Source organism: Rhinoderma darwinii, chromosome 2, assembly GCF_050947455.1.
Source record: "Rhinoderma darwinii isolate aRhiDar2 chromosome 2, aRhiDar2.hap1, whole genome shotgun sequence".
NCBI classification, from domain to species: domain Eukaryota; kingdom Metazoa; phylum Chordata; class Amphibia; order Anura; family Rhinodermatidae; genus Rhinoderma; species Rhinoderma darwinii.
The window spans coordinates 72,311,327-72,330,753 of NC_134688.1; the positions used below are offsets into that span (position 1 = coordinate 72,311,327).

Consider the following 19,427-nt stretch of genomic DNA (forward strand, 5'->3'; position numbering starts at 1 on the left):
TCCGGTAATCCTCCATATGTAGACAAAACCCACATGAGGCAGAAGGCAATACCAACAAGTCCCTTGACAAGAGTGGCACTGTTTCTAAAAAATAAAAATAAATAAAAAAGACCATTTTTTTATTCATTCAGATTAATAATTAATATTAACTGACTATTTTTTATTTTTTTTGCTTCTTTGACTAATTCTATTGGAAATACACAGGTCCAATACAGACAAAAAAATAGAACATGCTGTATTGCTGCATTGACTGACTCTGCTGTATTCAGGAACTTCTAGATACAGAGCAATTAGGTTGTAGAGACAAGGCCTAAAGGGCGTTTAACCCTAAACCCTAGAAACAACAGTAATTATAGAGTAATGGGCTGTCCTCTTCTGTCACGTTATCAGCCTTTCTGGGAAGGCTAGTGGACAACCAATATGACTGCAATTATTTTGTTAAGTGCCTAAATAGCTAGAAGTATAAATAACTAAGGAACAATGGAACAGAATTGTGGAGGAGGAGAACTTAGGACCGATATTTAATTATTTTTATTTTTTTTGCTCATACTGTAAAAAAAAAAAAAATTATTGAAAAATAGCAGAGTAATAAATAATAGAAAATGTTACTACATTTTAGAGTTCTGCACTCTGAATTGTCTGACTTTTAACAATATCTAGATGGAAAAGCCATAGCTCAGCCTGACCCCTCTCATGATTTAATCCTCCATTGTTGTAGGAGCTTGTCTAAACATAGTCTGTTGATCTTGGGAAATCCGTTCTCAAAGCAAGGGATTTCTTTGTAGAATATCCCAATATTTACTTGTAATTATATTGATGCAGGTTTAGGATCATTACTTGTCTTTAAACATCTCCCACAACAATGAGCAGTAAACTGAAGCCGGGGTCAGATCCATGGTGATCTAAGTTCGTTCAGTAGAACCATGCGGGGTCCAGTTTTGGAGTTTATAAAGCCAGTCCTACTACAGTCATCTGAGCCCAGCCTTAAAGGGGTTTTCCCATCTTAGACGTTTAATGGTATATAGATAGGATGTGCCATAAATGTCTAATGGGTAGGGCTCTTATCCGTCCCTGTGAATGCAGCCACCACTGCCCACCTCACCTGGTAGAACAGGGTTCAGGGAACCCCCATTCTCCTCACCTATCAGACATTTTTTACATATATTTTTTCAATGGAACAAAAACCCTTTTAGATGGAAACTTAAAACAACAGATCAGATTGGATTACATACCTTTTTGTCAATGGATGGAAAAGTATAATGCAGTGAAAAACATAACCATTCATAGTATATAGAAACATCCCCCCCCCCCCCGGAAAAAAAAATATATATCAAAACAAACATAAAACTCCTTGAGTTGTCCTCAATCATACCTGTTTCTAGGGAAAATTGGTTGTCAACCAATATAGTAAATGATAAAAATCTGAAAGCAGCACTAATAATAATAATAATAATAATAATAATCTTTATTTATATAGCGCCAACATATTACGCAGCACTTTACAATTTAGAGGGAACATGAAACAAACAATATCAGACATTACATAGTGACAAAGTTCATTTACAATTCAAACCAGAGGAGTGAGGACCCTGCTCGCAAGAGCTTGCAATCTATGAGGAAATAGAGACACAAAGTGTAACCGCACTAAATGTCTCCACCGTATGGGAAGAAAATGCGAAAGACCGCCAAGATAGAATAGTTCATATCCACCCAAATCCGATCCAATAATAGCAAACAAGTAGACGTCGGCAAAACTTAATCTCTATTTTAATGCCTCATACTACACCAACAGGCAAGGTTTCGGGTTATACAAAAGTCTTTTTCAGCAATGCGATAAATAATGAACTTTTATATATATATATACAGTACAATTGTGGATGAACACAGCACTCCAAAAAAACATATATTAGGCCATATGCACATTTACCAGAGGATGAATCACTTCCTCAACTTGAATATACAAAGACCATAGAACAAAGTAATGGCACCAGGACTTCAAGATCGATGAAAAAGGGTGGATTTATTCACCTCAAGTGAGCAGCAACGTTTCGGTCCGTCACAGAACCTTTCTCAAGCTTAGGCAAAGGTTCTGTGACGGACCGAAACGTCGCTGCTCACTTGAGGTGAATAAATCCACCCTTTTTCATCGATCTTGAAGTCCTGGTGCCATTACTTTGTACTATGGTCTTTGTATGAATGTATGTATATATATATAGTGAAGAGTCATGTACAAAAACTCATTGCTATCAATCATAGCGATTCATGTAATAAAACACACTCTGTTACATATAAGTGATTGTCGTAGTATTCACCAAGCAGAAGAAGATTATCTCATCACATACCACGTTGTTCCGGCATCTGTCCATCTTTACTGCGCAAGTCTGGGGTCTGTCGGGTGGTACAATGGATCTGGCAAGGTGTCGTGGCTTCCGTTATAAATGGAAGCCACAACGCAGATGTGAACAGAGAGTAAGGCCAGGTTTACACACGCAATTTTTTCTTTATAACGTTCCTTCCTTTTGGATTCACTTCTGGCTTTTGCTATAGAAAAAACGGAGCCAAAAACTACATCAAAACTGTATGTGCGATCCCGGCTTTACAGTAGAGGACAAGTCAAGGACTTATGTTTATTAGGGATTGTTAGGTGTAAGTGTAAGGGTATGTTCACATGCGGCAAATTTAAATTTATTGCAGAAATTTCTGCGACTGACCAATTCATCTAAATGTGGTTTATAGAAATGATTACACATTCTGCAGAAACTTCAGATGTACGGAACACATTTTCAGTTGCAGAAACTTCTGCCACGTGTGGATATACCTTTACAGGTGCTAATATTATTCACTCCAGATATGGGTTTTATGTGGGGCTTACACTCCTATTCATCATTAAAACTTTTCTTACTTTTGTAACTTTTTAGAGATTGAATTTAAGGAAGGGGAGACGCAGCACATTGTGGAGATTGAAGTCCTTTACGATGGAGTTCGAGAAATGAGAGAAGCTTTTACTGTGCACCTGAAACCTGATGAGAACATGGTTGCAGAAATCCAGGTAACGCAGAACATGTCTGAGGACTCATTAGACTCTTGTTTGTGCCGTTGCTTACGGGATGCTTTTTCTTGTCCGTCATGGGGCCGGAACGGGCAATTGATAGATTTGGAACTTGTGTCTGGGAGACTATTTTTTCTGTATTTTATCAGGGGTCAGTGAACTGTGGTGTCTGAAATTACCTAAAAAATTCCATACGGAAGAGAAACACCGCCTCTGGAGATACAGCCCCTCAACCTGTCAATCAATACAAAGATTATTCATGGGTGGGCCATGAAGAGGTTAAATATATAGTAATCTGCACTAAATGTTGGTTTTAGGGGGTTTTCTAGTTTTATTTAAATTATTCTTAATCATTGTGTAATGGAACGTTCTGCAACTTTCTAATATATTTACATTTTTCACAATTTGTTTGCTGTCAGTAAATGACAAAAGTTTTCCGTTTTGTTTACATTTAAAGGCTAAATATTGGAGCAGACATTTTCCTGCTCACATCTAAGAGGTTGGTACAGTTATATAAAGGCAATTCTGTCAGCTGAACAGTTAGGACCCAGACTGACACATTTTGATACAGTTGATACATTGTAACTATCAGGACAGAAGAGATATTTGGGGTTGTTGTTGCATTAATCCTCACAGAGGAATGAATGAACTGGATACAATTGTAGCAAACTCTACAATGTGCGCATGACTATGTCCGAAGGGGTTTTTGACCTCTGCATTTAAATGGAAATGTTCCTGTTCACTGACAGCAAACAGAAATCATAAAAGTGATGAGCAATTGAAACAAAAACTTTATTTAAAAAAAGGTATTCGAAAGTTGTAGAACTTTTCATTATACAAATATTAAAGAGGGCCTGTCAGATCTCCTGACATTTTTGGCATAGTAAATATTTCTTCCCTCTATAAAATAACATTTCTGAAGCATCTTTTGTTAGAACTCTGTGCTGTGTGGTTCCTCTGTTATTCCTCTGAGAAATGTATAAGTAAATGAATAAATCTGCGTTACCATTCCCCTTTCCAATGGGATATGTCATTCTTAGGCTTATTTTAGCCTGTTTTTCGGGCCGCAAACGGCCATAAAATCGGTAGCAGAACGCCTCCAAACATCTGCCCATTGATTGCCCATAAGATCAATGGTGAGGGAAATGGAAGCTAAGGTTTCCGTTTGCCTTTCCATTGAGGGGTTAAACCAACAGAAACCTCAGATGGAACCCCTCAACGGAAGGGCAACGCTGATGTGAACAGACCCTTATGCATGCTGTTTCATCATAAACTTGATACAATTGATAAAACTGATACAAATACACTTTCAATAATATTACAAAGAAAGGAGAAGCTGAGGCACCTTGCAGCACTTAGGGTGTGTTCACATCGGCATCAAGTTTCCGTTCATCGGTTCCGTTCGACCTTTCCGTCAAAGGAACCGATGAACGCAAGTCCGACGGTGATGTGAACAGGCCCTTATTCCAACAAACATTACTTAATTGTGTTTCTTGAAATTTAGGAGCAATCGTGGTAACTCAAACTTCATGTAGATGTTGGCCTTCAAATCCACAGCCTCAGTGGTGCAGGGCAGCTGGTCTAACCACTGAGCTACATTGCTACCAATCTGCTGGACATATGCTTACTGTGGACATAGCTAATGTTTCCATCAAATAAATAAGGGATAAGGCCAAACCTTGGGCTAGCGTTCCATTTCCATTGCATTTAGCATATAGAAATAAAAAAAGTATATATATGAATACTTACCTGTTAAAGAAGTGGGTCTCCGTGACCCAGCACTTCTCCCACCCATCAGTTTCTGACCACCAGCTCCAACTGTTCTGTCAGCTAATATTCGGTCTGGCGATAAAAATGGGAAAACAAAATAGTTGAAACCAATGGGAACACAGAAGATGGAGCTGACGATCAGACCAGTGGATATCTCCAGTTCTAGATATCTTGCAGTTCATTAATAATAGTAAATCTGGTGACCGTGTGTTACACGTAATACTACATTTTTGCTTTTATCTCATCATCATATTTTAATCTGTGACATCAGTGACTTTAGTCAGTCAGGAATGATTGCTATAAAGGGAGCACTGATCAGGGCACAATTTTGCCCTATGCCATACTCTGTGTCAGATTGGGGGTCCTTGGGTCCACCAGAGGAGATGATTCTGAGGGCCCAGCCTCCATCTATACAGAACATCTACACCCCCACCTTTAATGTCATTTTAAGCAAGGTCTTATAGGTGATTGTGAATTTCGGAACTGCTGTCATTTCATAACATGATTTTCTATTGTGTAGATGGCCAAAGCCATTGTGTACATTGAAGAAATGAACAGCATGGCAGATGTAACATTCCCATCGGTTCCTCAAGTTGTCTCACTTTTTATCTATGATGACGCCTCAAGAGCTAAGGAGAACCCCAACCCAGTTGCTGGTTACCCAGTTGCCTGCATCACTGTGAGTTTTGTGTATGACCGGTATGGCTTGTGTGTGCTAACCGTTTACTTCTTCTGTCTTATACTTACATTTAGAAGAGTGGATGTAATGATAAGTGAAATGAAATCCTGTGGCAAAATGCGATTAACCCATTCCTGACCGCTTTTGTAAATATACGGCAGCCAGCAGTGTGCCAGTCTGCAGAGATGCCATATATTTGGGGTCCCCCGACGCTCACAGCGATTATGCTACATGGAGTGTCCAGATCTGGCTGTAACTAAAAGGCTCTGGTCTGGGTTCAATCATCGGGAGCTGGATCAGAGGCTGGTAATTACGGTAAGACCTGGACACCGCAATCGGCAGGTTCCATCAGCACAGAATTGTATAGCCCTGCAGGTAACTTACATTCTCTTTTCTGGGTACCATCATCGGGACCTGAGCCTATGGGGTCTTAATAACAGCACGTGGACCAGAGGCTGTTAGTTGCTGTCAGACCTAAACACCCACGAAGCTGCAGAAACGCTGCAAACGTGGGTTTCTTTCAGCATAAGGGTGCCCAGGTCTGACAGTAACTAACGTTCTCTGGTCTGGATGTCTTCATCGGCACCTGAACAGATCTTGTATGGATGAGAGCACTCAAATCAGAGACTGTTAATAAAGTAAAATGTAAAAATAATAATAATAATAAAAATTAATAATTGTAACAATATAAAAAAAGAATGCAAAACTGAAAAATAAAAGTTTAAAACCTCCCACTCCCCAAAAAAAGTACATACCTCTCCGAACTCATATTCACAATATTAGAAAGCCTTTGTGACTGAAACACATTTTGCATGGGCATTTGGTGCTCAGACATTCAAACTGGATAGCAAATGTCACGTTCCTGTCACGCAGAATGTATGTTACCCCAAATATAGAATAATTACCCACAGCCACCAAATTTTGCTTGTTCTATCTTCTTTTGCACCTTCACAAAAAAAAAATGCTGTGCGTTAAGAAGCGGGATACATAAAACTAAAGTAGGGTCTTTGTTCTCGGCGATATAGCGATGTCAAATGTTTTACAATGTAAAAATATAGGGCATCGTCATGCACGGAATAATGAAAGGATTCTTTTTTGGAATAAAAATTATTGATTAAACAAACTACCTTATAACACAACATTAAATTTTTTTAATTGTGACCATTTTAGTCTAAATAAGACCACAAAATTAAATGATATCCGCTCCAATATTAAAAATGTAAAAATAAATCAAATTAAAATTCTTTTTTGGGGTAAACTAAAAATGTAAAAAAATTAACCTTTATAATGCAGCATTCCAAAAAGAAAAATTTTACTCTGGGCATCAAAGCCCAAAACACCCCTGGTGAAGAATTGAAACCTAAAATATGTTAGAGACTAGAAATCTATAATTACATACTTGTTATTTTCACCTTTCAGCTGCAACTTTTAGCACTTTTACAGGCAATTCTTAGATCCTAGCTAGGTGGAAGTATTTTCCAGAAACCTACTCCTCATACATAGACTGGCCCGCTACTAATAATGTTTGGCACTGCTGGCCATGCTTGGAACCGGATAAATTAAATCCAGTAGATTTAATCCAAAAACAGACTGTGCTCTAGTAAAGCAAATAATCCTGTATGTAACCCATGTAGGAGATTATTCATAAAGGGGACTCTTTTCTACGGACCGTGTAGTTTGTGCTTCATGGACATTGCTTTAGCTGTTTAGCTGTTCCTCGTTTTTCCTCCTTTTATATTTATAATCATGTTCGATCTTTCCAGGCATGTAACCCTAAATATTCTGATTATGAGAAAACTGGATCGATATGTATCAGCGAAAATATTAATGACACGTTAACCCGTTACCGCTGGATGGTCAGTGCCCCCAAGGGCCAGGATGGAGTCACCAGTCCTATGAGGGAGGTTGACTTTGACACATTTTTTACTTCTTCTAAAATTATTACACTGGATTCTATATACTTCCAAGCTGGCTCAAGGGTGCAGTGCGCAGCACGTGCTGTAAACTCGGAAGGACAAGAAGGTCTGGAACTTTCGAGTCCTATTATAACTATAAGCATAGAAGAAGGTGAGCATTCCCATGTCTATGTCATGTATCATTTCTTAGCTTAGAGAGCAAACAGTATATTAGTTATTATGTTCCTGTCATATTTTCCAATAGTTATTGCTATTCATGGTGGAATAAAGACATTCTTTTTGATACTTTGATACCTGCGTGTGCTGCGGTTTTTCTTTCCATGTATATTTTCCAATATACATTTAATATTTATTTAAATGCAGTAGAAAAAAAATATAAAATGGCTAAGATTTACTTATTTTTGTAGAATTTGTAAGTTTGTCGAAATGTAACCTCTGATCCTCTACATCCACCCAAAGGTTGGCTTTCTTGAGAATTACTGTTCCAGAGATCCCACGCACTCTCTTCTAGGCTTTCCTTGCCAGGCAATCGCCCCCATGGGCATTACCAAGATCCACTCCAGAATCTATGTAGGAAAACTCTTTTTGCTGGTTAGTGTAAAGAGGGAGTATTTCCTATGGATACTCTTGGGCAGCTGATGACAATACCACAGACGTGATGGCCCAGCACAATTTCAGCTATGGTATAGAAGAGGAAGACAAGAGATCTCTGGAACAGCAACTATTAGGCTAGTCGAGCTCCGGTGAGATAGAGGGACAATAAATCAGGTGATTTTTTCAGAATTAAACGTTAAAAATTTTGAGGGAGAAATAGCTTTGGATTTCATGCATCACAACAAACTATACGTGGTAGGAATGGTTAACGCATTCAAGTCCAATATAAACTCAATGAAACACATTAGAAATCTATCTACTATTATTTGTAGTTTGTATTGAAGCCAGAGTCCTTTGGACCCCAGGGAAAACTTTCCTCCTGTTCCCTGCCCCCCCCTTCCCCCGAGAGGCATTGCTACTTTGAAAACACCAAGGCATTAGCTTACTAGGGGAGGTGAGGCGTTGTTGGAGAGTTAAAGAGGACCTGTCAGTAGATCATATAAGTTGAACTACTTTACAGATCTGAATAGCGCTGTCTCCCGACTCCAGCACTGTTTTTCTTGTTTTTCTGCCCCCCCCCCCCCCCCCCACCCATTCCAGAGATATGGCCCACTGCTGTGTTGGCTCCCTCTATGCTAATTTTCTGTAGTTGGCCAATATGACGTGACCCACCCTCTAGCTGCCTCCTGCTGATTGGTCAGCATCAGAGACCAACCCTGTTGGCTAACAACAGCAAATTAGCATAGAGGGAGCCAACAGAACAGTGGGTCATATCTCTGTAACAGGGGGGTCCAGGACCAAAAAAAAGCAGCGATGGAATCAGGGAGACAGAGATATTCAGGTCAGTAAACCAGTTCAACTTACATGACCTAGTGACAGGTCCTCATTAAGGTCATGTCGCTGAGGAATACTTTCATAGAGTAAAGGGAGCGTCTGTTTGCCTGCTGGTATTAAATTGTTTCTGCATCCTGAGGTTGTAGAAACAATTGAAAGTGAAGTTAAAAGTAGTGCAAAGAAAAATATTGGTCTTTCCCATTGCATTTTGTCAGAGGCTTGCCTTAATTTTCACCAATCTTCACTTGCAAAATAACAGGGGAACCCTACCTTTTTGCTATGGGCTAAATCAATAATTTTTAGCATTTTTTCATGAACCTAGAAGTGTCTATTTTACAACTCAGAATTTAGAAATAGACTTTTACATAGACTTCCCTTTCTGTAATTCCACTTATTTATGTTTATTTCTCAATGTAGGTCTTTGCCAACCTAGAGTGGCGGGAGTAGTGGGAGCTGAGCCGTTCTCTGCCAAAATGCGATATACCGGATCTGATGATCCCGACCATCCAAACCTTATTAAAGTAACTATTACTCTGCCTCATATCGATGGTAAGTTAGTTTGGTAGCATGTACGTAATTTTATATGACACAGGATCTTGGAAAGTGATTGTAGAACTGTAGGGATCGCATGTAGAGAATAAAGTTCTGCAGTTTTTGCAACTTCTCTGATTATTGTCAATTATTTAGATATCTGAAACATAAATGGATGAAACAAGGTCCTTTGACTTGTTAACTGTACATGGCTGGCAGGATTATACATACTGTGTCATCAATGTATACCCCATACCAGAACAATCCTACAAATTTATAGGGCATTTTTATATTATAGTGTTTGGTCTTTTTAAGTTTTTTATGTCTAATTAATTTTCTAGTAAAACTCATAATTCAAGACTTACATTCAACATATTTTTCCATTTCAGGCATGCTTCCAGTGATATCGACTAGGGAACTGTCCAACTTTGAGCTCACACTGAGCCCTGATGGTACACGGGCAGGAAACCACAAGTGTTCTAATCTTCTGGATTATAATGAAGTGAGAACTCGTCACGGGTTCTTGACTGACGCCACCAAGAATCCCAATGTAATAGGGGAGACCTCTCCTTACCAATATAGTACACAGCTCAGAGGGTCTAATGCCTTGCGTTTCTACAGAAATCTTAACCTGGAAGCCTGCCTGTGGGACTTTACCAGCTACTATGACATGTCAGAGCTCCTTACTGAATGTGGGGGCACAATTGGTACAGATGGCCAGGTAAGTTTAGTTTTAGTTATTTTTACAACTTCTTGTTTCCTGTCTGTTAAGAATGTTCACACTGATTTTAATATGTCACCAATGAAAAAAAGGCATTCTTGTTATGGGTTTGGTGGCGACACTATGAACAAACTATCATCAGAGATAGTCCCCATAATGAAACGAGTTTGGAGAACAAAGTTGTTTTACCATCTAACTACAGAAGATGACTGCAGAAGGACAGTCGAAGCTCTGTTCTTATCAGACATACATTTTTACTAAAAACAAGGGTTACCACTTAAAAGAGAATGATTTTAACAGGATATTTGGTTGTCCATGATGCTTGATGGACCCAGAGGTACCTATATTATGTCAAATAAGAGTGGCAGTATGAATAGATGTTACAGAAGCTCGATGACGTGCCATGCTAGTTACACAGTCATGGAATCTCTCTAGACTTTCATAGTCTCTATAGTTCCTATACACAAAGGTGAACCAACCATGAGGTGAGAACTTTGTTTTGGATGGCACCCTACCTTGTTTTCAGATGTGGCTTCATTTTAGCCAATACGCAGGCCATTGGAGGTGGGCACCTTTTAGGCAGCGGAAAGGCTAACATTGCTGACAATATAACTGGAGATTTGTTGGTGGGTTCAAGCAAAACTTGTGAACCAGGGCCCTAGAGCTACAAAGTTAGTAACAACCTGCTAGCATCTGCTATCATAAGGATTCCATCATCAGTGTACTACAACTCCATTTCTAGTGGATAAATCTTCTAAAAACAATAATTTAGACACATAACTAAATGCCCTTCCCTAAAATTTCAGGCTTGTCTATAGCAGTGTTTCTCAAACCCAGTCCTCAAGTACAACCAACAGGTCATGATTTGAGGATATCCCTTAGAGAGAACCCCTGATGCACTGACAATAATTATATCATCTGGACAATACCAAGGAAATCCCAAAAACATGACCTGTTGGGGGGACATGAGGATCGGAGTTGAGCAATCCTGTTCTACAGAAACATTGGCAAATGGGAGATCGGTGCCCGGTGCTATCCTCTACTTTCTGAATGTTGTTGCCTCCATCCAAGATCTAGTGGTTGCATAAAGAGCTGTTACTACAACAAATTTGCAATGATTCCCTGGCTACATGGTTCTTGATCTTTCCTGAATGTTTATTACAAGCCTTCTGTGTTAGCAGTTGCTCTTTCAGTCTCTCAGTTATGTGGAACATCAAAGACCCCCTGATGCTTTCTAGAGATAGTGTCTTTATTTATCTTTAGCTTCATAGCTCAGTTTGGAAGAAATACATTAATGTAAAGGCCATATAGAGGTATGAATCCAATCATGCAGGACTGCCAATTCTGTGTCACATTTAGATCCGCCGGTTGACTTTTTCAAATGTCACTTAACACCTTATAAAAAGGAACTTATTATAGTCTGGTAAGACCACGTGTAAAATGAATTTGATATGCAGTGTATATAGACAGTACTGAGCCAAATGTAATTATTCATAGCATTTACAGTCCACGGAGGGGGTTCCACTACTGTAAAAATGGACAGAATAGGGGATTTATTGACTTTTGTTGGGGTGTTTCTGGGCAGACGTCAAGCATTCTGTGCTGCAGACTATTTTGTTGTGAACTGTGATTGAGGAATGTTGGCAGATTTTCACGATTCACAATTATACTGCCATGTTCTTAATCTGCAGCCAAAACCTGTAAATTCAACTAGAGATTCAACATCCCAACCCCCAACCCTATCCCCCACCACAAATTCCAAACCTTGCTCTGTGTATAATAAAGTTCCGGCCTAAGAGAGTTATCATATAAGTAGTAAGGCAGTGGTAGATATTGTTGCTTCACACAACCTGGGTAGAACTACTAATGCTGAGCTTTCGAAAGGTGAATGGACATTATACTTAAAAAAAAAAAAGAGTTAATCCAAAACATACTACTAAAAAAATTGTGTAATAATTCTACTTAAATCTGTCTGTTAAATGCTCCATTGGCCAACATCTATTTCTCCCAACCCCCGCATGTACGGTTGGCTCAGGTGAGCATGCGTGTTTATGTAATAGGGAAAAGAGTGATAAGCTGCTACAGAGACACTTCTGGCAGTGGCTTATCTCCGAGCAGAAAAAAAATTATCAGCCATAGTGAGTTTCAATATGCCCAACTATAATTTCCCCAAATATTTGCCATAGGGTAACATTTCGGAGGCCCCATGCACATTAGATTGTAAACAAAATCATCGGGACATGCTGACTTACATGGCCAGCATTTCACTAGAGCAACTGAAATTCATTTAATATTCATACTTGTTAGTAAATGTTATATATGGGTTACATAAACCTTACCAGGGACACTAAATCAGTTTCCCAACTAGAGTTCCCTAGGACCTGTTCAGGGGTTCTTCAAAAGACAAAAGCAGCAAGAGCTGTCGTATATACAATAGAGATGACAAAGGAATTCCTGCTTGCCCAAAGAGGCTTGGCATGGAAGCGGGCAGAGCAATCAACAAGTCTTCGTCAGAAGCTAAAATTATGGAATGCTTCACCCAACCCAACACCAACTTTCTGGGTTCCCCCTTGGTAATAAGATTGGTAATTACTGTATTAGAGAAGTCTGCTGCTGGCTGATGGAACATCAGGAGCTCGACAAACATTTCCATGAACGCGTCAACCTGTATCATCCATTCAAGTGAGCTTATGGTTCCGTGTAGAGATGCATCCACCAAAAACATATTAGATGCCGTATATCTGTCAGTTGTCTGCCTTTGAAATAAGGTATTATAAATGTTAACATAAATGTTGTATGTTTGATGTTCACTTAGATTAACCAAGGGTCAGATGACCCTGTATAATAGTGATCATAGAGTTGTCGACAACTGTAGGCAGACATTAACTATGGACTCTGGTGCATTCTTTTTGCCAATTGCCGATAATGGTCAGACCTGGAATTATTTGGCAACCAAAACTAACCCATATAATAGCTTCTTGTGCAGCTTGATTTTAGCAGTCCCCATCATGTGTAGATCTATGTCCAGCAAGAACGTCAACATTTACAGAATTAGGGCAGCCTATTATAATACAGACAGCGCTTATTGTTTTTAATCAATGAACCATAGTCAATACATATAGTGAAAAATCAATGGGGCACTGATCCAAAACATTTTATTCTGTGGTTATCAAGTTCAGTTCGTGCTGCATGGCACACTTTGGGGTCACTTCGTTGTCTTTGACTGTGTTTGGCTGGGATGTACATGGAAATAAAAAATAAAAAAAGAACTTAATATATATGTCACAGTGCGTTATTGTTATAATGTATTATAGGGACAAATATATATATATATAAAACTACCCACCCAGTAATTCATATTTGTCCCTCTCAACAAATGAAATCTGAATGCATCCTCATCACCGGCCTAAATAAAGTGGGTCCTGGTGGTCACTGCTACGTCCATGACCTTTGAGCATCTGAAATAGAACATATATTAGAGCCATTTACTCATTGCTTAGAATACACAGTACATTATTTTCATACAGGCACTAGTGCGTCATGTTTGATGACACCAAAATATACAACTGTTTCAAGAGATCCTGGAGATAAAGGGTGAAATATAAATGTAAAAAATAGGTGGAATTTTGCTGTTAAAGCACAGATAGGTTATACAAGTCAAGCTGGCCATACATTAGTGATTTTAGATGGCTGTTTTATGAACGACTTGATGTTCATGGTTGGTCTGTGAAGGTCGACGTCATGGGCGACAACACCATAAGTTAAAACGATGACGATTGATATCTGCCCTGCTCTGTGGCCTGGTCTGGGCCTCTATCGATGAGATACAGATCTGCCATTTGACATAAAGGACTGTACCCCAAAACGACAGAGAAAATGTACGTTTTCACAGATATCTGTCTTCGGTTGGCATCTATTATGTTATGCTCATTTGTGTCACAAAAAAGCGCCAACAATTGTCAGAAAATGGTCTAAATCGGCCTTAGGTTTCAGCCTCTTTTGCTATGGTTTTCTTAGTGGTGATATGTGTGAGCCACTTGTCTACTTCTCCCTATTGAAATAATGTGAGTTTTTAAGTGATCAGGGCTCTCCTTCTGACAGCCATTGCATGTCTATGCCAGCCTAAGGCTAGATAAAGACCTGAGATGTTCAATAACACACGGCAAGCGACGTTTGGCAATGTTGTCATCTCCATATGATTTAATCTTTAGTGTGAAGCTTAAGGAGAGACAACCTTATTCAACGCCCTGATTGTACCGACGCATGGCACCTGCTACAATACAGTCCGCAATGAGGCCGCGGGTTTGTGATATAGGTCAACATCTGAAACAGAAGATATATTAGAGCCATTTACTCATTGCCTAGAATACACTTAACACAATTTAGCACGGCTATAAATATGCTTTTCAGAAATATTACTGCACTTTATCTGGCCAGGGACATCAGATAATTCTTGACTCAAAGAAGTGATTTCAACTTTAACTGCTGACAGTCGGCCATTTTTTTGTCATATTCATTTGTCCCAATATTCACTAACACAGTATAATACATGTGGATGGGGTTGTCAAAACTCCATCCATATGTAGCAGAAACCAGGGCATGCTGTGGACTTTCAAATTCGCACCTTGCCTATTCTGTCGCGGAGATGGTGCAGATTTTCACCACAAATTTCACACTTTGTAATGCAAGGACTAATTTCCTTTAAAATCCGAGGCAAAATCCGCACGTAACATGTGCAACTTTTGTTGCGGATTCTAAATTTTAGGAAGATTCCCTCAGAGTAAAGTAGCTGCCTCCAATTCACAGGTTAGAGGTATTGAATAAATGTTTACATGGTATTTACCTCTGACCCTAGAGTCCAAAGTATCTTTTTTTATTCTCTTGACCAGACTTTGACACATTGACGTTGTGTAAATACTATACTTATAACATGATTTGTGCGAATAAAAAAACAAAATTACGGAATTGTTCCTTTATTGTTAGAAATAATGTAATTGTTTTTGAAATTTAAAGTGTACCTCCAATTTCACTGAAAAATGATTATAGGGCAGGACTGTGCACAATAATCATTTTTCTAAAGAACATTGATTAGCGATTCTGCTTCTAGCAGCAGCACGGACTGTCTATAGTCCGTTCTGCCGGCTGCCCATAACTCTGCAGTTAGAGACAGAGCGTCCAGCTCAGGTCCATGGCTCCCGTATGCAGGACGGCTGCCAGCACTATAGGATTCTATACCTCCAGCGGCTGTTCTCCATATGAGACTCCTGCACTATAATAATTTTTCCGTGAAAGTTGAGGTATGCCATAAAAGCTACCTGTCCTGACTCCCCCATAACCATGCATTCTCAATTCAATGGAGATCTGCCAGACACCTTCGGCAGCACCTTGACCCCTTGGTATAACATATTGGACATATTTAATTCCATCCTAGAAATACACATTGGAGAACTGTAGGTCTGGCCAATTTTAATGTAATGTGTATGGCCAGTTTCACAAAGAACTTCTGGGTGCCTGCTTAGTTTCTTTGTGTCTGTATGGTGTATCTATCACCTGCACAGAGAAGACAGCCATTTAATGTGACAAATATCAGTGACATCCAACACCATCAACATTGGAAGGGTTGATTCCCCATCCTTCCCTGATTCCTGAATGGTGATTCTACCTACCTATCCCCCTCTCCTATATTGTTATAGGAATGAGTAGATTTGTAAACTAGGACTGGGCGACAGCCCCTGGGGGAGCTGTAATGTTGGCTATATTGCTTGATATCCAGCTTTCCCCATAAATAGTTAACTAATGAACAGCTGAATAGAATTTAAAAATCTGACTCGAAGACTGCTCACAGCAGGTATACCAGGGATTTCTTTAATTTAGGGGGAAATTACTTTTAAATGGTCACCAACTTTTCATTTGCATAAATCAATAGAAAAAGTGAATATTAGAAACTTTGCAATATATCTCATTACAGAAAATGTCTCTTTCTTCACTTATCAGGATCCTTTCCACCTCCCTATCCCCCTGTCCTAACTGTTCACTCACTCTGAATCTACTGCTAAATCCGTCTCCTCAAGACGAGACAGACTATCAAGTCACTGAGGGATTAAGTTACCGCTGCCTATAGAAGTCTGTGGAGAAGAGAGCAGGAGCAGAGTGAGAGACAGAGGCAGAGAGACACAGATACGCTACTGCAACTACTAGCAAGTGTTCTATCTCACCCCAGTGCTGGATTCACAGCTACACTGCTCAATACCCCTGTATAATCTCCTCCATGCTTCTTCAATTTCTTTATATATGTGATAGATAGAGATAGGAGAGAAGGATTCTCCTCTTCTATGTGTGCTGTGTATAGAAGACATGATAGCAGTTAGGCTCTTGCCACTAGCTCATAGACAACAGAGAATTAGATATAGTGTTCAGAGGGCAAAACAGCTAAAAAATGCAGAATACAAGTCATATAATGGCCAGAAATAGTGTTATTCCTCCTGTACACACATATGCAGGGCTGGCTCCAGGCTTATGCGGGACGTTGGACGACACAGACTTAATTGGCCCCTTTGTGGGTGAATTCGCGTCGGCAGTAAAACGGCAGTTTGTGCCCCATATAGAAGTTAGGCCCTGTTTGTGCCCCCATATATTTATCTACCTATGGAGATAGTGCCCCCTGTAGGTAGTGCCATTCAGCACCCCTCGTAGGTAGTGCCACTCAGCCCCCTTCGTAGGTAGTGCCACAAAGCCCTCCTCCCAGGTAGTACCACATATTCCCCCTCACCGGGTAGTGCCACACAGACCCCTTCCTGGTAGTGCCACACAGCCCCCCCCTTGTAGTGCCGCACAGCCCCCTTCCCTGTAGGTAGCGCCATTGGGCCTCCCTCTATGATTGGAATCCCGAGCCGGAGCGTTGCCGATGCTCTGGTCGGGGATTCTTCTCCTGGAGGAGCCCCTGATGTCACTGTCCATATATGGGTAGTGACGTCAGGGGCTTCTCTAGTAGTGGAATCCCCTGCCAGAGCGTCCGCAACATTCTGGCCAGAGATTCCACTTCAGGAGGAGCCCCTGATGTCACTGTCCAAATATGGATAGTGACGTCAGGGGCTTCTTCAGGAGCGGAATCCCTGGCCAGAGCAATGGCAACTTCCTGGGGGGATTCCACACCTAGACAGGGGTTCCCTCTAGCAGCGTCATCACCGGCAAGAGCATCGTTAACACTCTGGCCGGGGATTCCACTCCTGGAGGAGCCATGATGGCAGCTTCAGCACCTGGCAGCTGAGTGGGCCCCTTAAGGGTTGTGGGCCCCACACTTGCCCAGGTTCGCTTATTCTGAAAAGTGGCCTGTTAAATTACGTGCGCTTTAAGGCCAATTTCTCACAGTGCAGTTTTTGAAGCAGTTTAAATAGAGGAGAAATATAAATCTATTACATTAATGTTTTTCCCTTTCCGTCGGGGGTTCCGGTATTTTCAGTGTTAAGAATAGTGTCGTCTGCAACGCTATTGGTGCTGTTAAAAATACCAAAACTGGACAGAAACCCAAAGAACCCGATTATAAGTTATTAAGCTCCATCAGAATTTGTTGAGAACCATATTAAACGGGTCCACCATAGCTGACATGTATACTTTGTGATAGTTTTTGGTGCTCTGGTACAGATTTGGCATCGGGGGCCCAGGAGCTTCAAGCTGCACCTCTGACATATCTCTGGAAGAAGTGATACAACGAGAAATACTTCTTACCCTTTATTTCTCAATTTAATATAAAACAAGTTTTCTCCTACTAAAAATAGCCAGAAAAATAAAGTACTTGAGGTCGTCCCTGCTGCTCAGACTCCATAGAAGAGACATCTGTGCTGCACTTTGTCCCTCCTGTCTCCACGGCTGGCTGAGCCTGTTATCAGAGGTGTTGTAGTGAATGGCTCACTGTGCGCAGAGCTGGGATATTTACTCACCTTTCTGATGATAACGTATAAAGATTGATACTATTTCCGGGACCAGATTTACATCCTGAGGTTTTGTGTTGTTTTAAGCTGTGGCCAAAGTACAAATGTGCCGCCAAATGCTACTTCCCGCAGGTTCGCCACATTGCTATGTATTTTACACTGTTTAATACTATGACAACAAACACGTACTAGCATTATCCTGCAACATTAAAGTTGGCAGCTGGATACTTTTGCGCAGCATGAAGAGGCAAGAATCGCATTGTTTATAGAGAACTGTTGCTCTCTTCTGACCAACATGTTGGAAATCTCTTTCCTAATATGCAGTCCTTTTATTCACTCTTAAAATGAAACGGATTTGAGTCTTAGCTGGGTGCAAGTTGCGGACGGGGCGGTTAAAATTAGGGGGCTGTCCAGTGAGACATTAGACGGTTCGCGTAACATCATATGGACTAAATTAGATTTGTGATGTTAAAAGTAGATATAGGATATACGCACATTAGTCATCAGAGGGGTTAAGGTATTACAGTGACAACCAAGAGTTAATATAGCCAAGAAGTACCTCTGGTTAAGGATAATACAGGGGCAAAACGCTGTTCTACCTGGTTGTAGAGAACTAAACGTAGATCCCCATAGGGTCCTGTTCAGTAGAACTGCAGGGGCCTGGGTGATGCAGGTGACATATAGAAACAAAAATATCTCCGTATTACATCCGTGTAAAAGCAGCCGTATCATACCTAGTTTATTCATACTTTGATGCAGTCCATTGCCTCTCCCGTTTTACCATCACATGACGTTAAACACAAGGATTTAATATGCGGTTTCAGAATATGCTAAGGAATTGCTTAAAGGATCTGTCTAAATTTTAACACTATGGGGAAGATTTATCAAAATTGGTGCAAAGGAAAAGTGGAGCAGTTTCCCATTGCAACCAATCAGGTTCCAAATATAATCTTTAAGAGCCCTTTTTAAAAGTGAAAGAGGGAATCTGATTGGTTGCTATGGGCAACCGCTCCACTTTTCCTTTGCACCAAGTTCGATAAATTTCCATCAATGTTTTTTCAGGTTCAGCATTCTGTGGTGATTTATTTCCTAGTATATCTTTATAGCGATTGCTGCTATGTTCTTGCGCTCAAAATTTACTACATAAACGTAGAACCACTAGAGGGCGCTCAGGAACCTACTGCTTTACTATTGGATTCAATGCATAAACATAAACCTGCATTAGTGCAGTGAGCTCCTAAGCTCCCCCTGGTGGTGTTACTATAAAAATCACTGTGTGTGGCAGCAGGAACATCCTGACAGGCAGGAGGCTGCAATAGAATTCCTCAGTCCTTCCTGAACTCCACATAAAGGGGTTGTACAGGTTTGGAAACATATTGATACTTTCTTCCAGAAACAGCACCAC

General features: G+C 40.3%; 1 protein-coding gene and 1 long non-coding RNA gene across 4 annotated transcripts in view; one reads left to right on the plus strand and one right to left on the minus strand.

Annotated features, from left to right (window-relative positions):
- The window catches only part of FREM2 (FRAS1 related extracellular matrix 2), a 347,973-nt gene that overhangs the window by 310,191 nt on the left and 18,355 nt on the right, over window positions 1-19,427 (plus strand). The window contains exons 16-20 of the mRNA XM_075851054.1: window positions 2,919-3,049; window positions 5,340-5,498; window positions 7,262-7,565; window positions 9,260-9,391; window positions 9,763-10,094. Of these exons, the coding sequence (XP_075707169.1) occupies window positions 2,919-3,049; window positions 5,340-5,498; window positions 7,262-7,565; window positions 9,260-9,391; window positions 9,763-10,094 (1,058 nt within the window). The remainder of the gene's footprint in view (window positions 1-2,918; window positions 3,050-5,339; window positions 5,499-7,261; window positions 7,566-9,259; window positions 9,392-9,762; window positions 10,095-19,427) is intronic.
- On the minus strand, window positions 13,154-18,126 carry LOC142742216 (uncharacterized). Of its 3 annotated transcripts, none has more exons than XR_012881328.1 (3): window positions 18,032-18,126; window positions 13,441-13,552; window positions 13,154-13,327 (listed from the first exon to the last, which is right to left on the minus strand). It is a non-coding gene; the product is annotated as an uncharacterized LOC142742216 (long non-coding RNA). The 3 variants fall into 3 exon arrangements; XR_012881330.1 differs by lacking the exon at window positions 18,032-18,126 and adding an exon at window positions 17,887-17,975; XR_012881329.1 differs by lacking the exon at window positions 18,032-18,126 and adding an exon at window positions 17,820-17,893.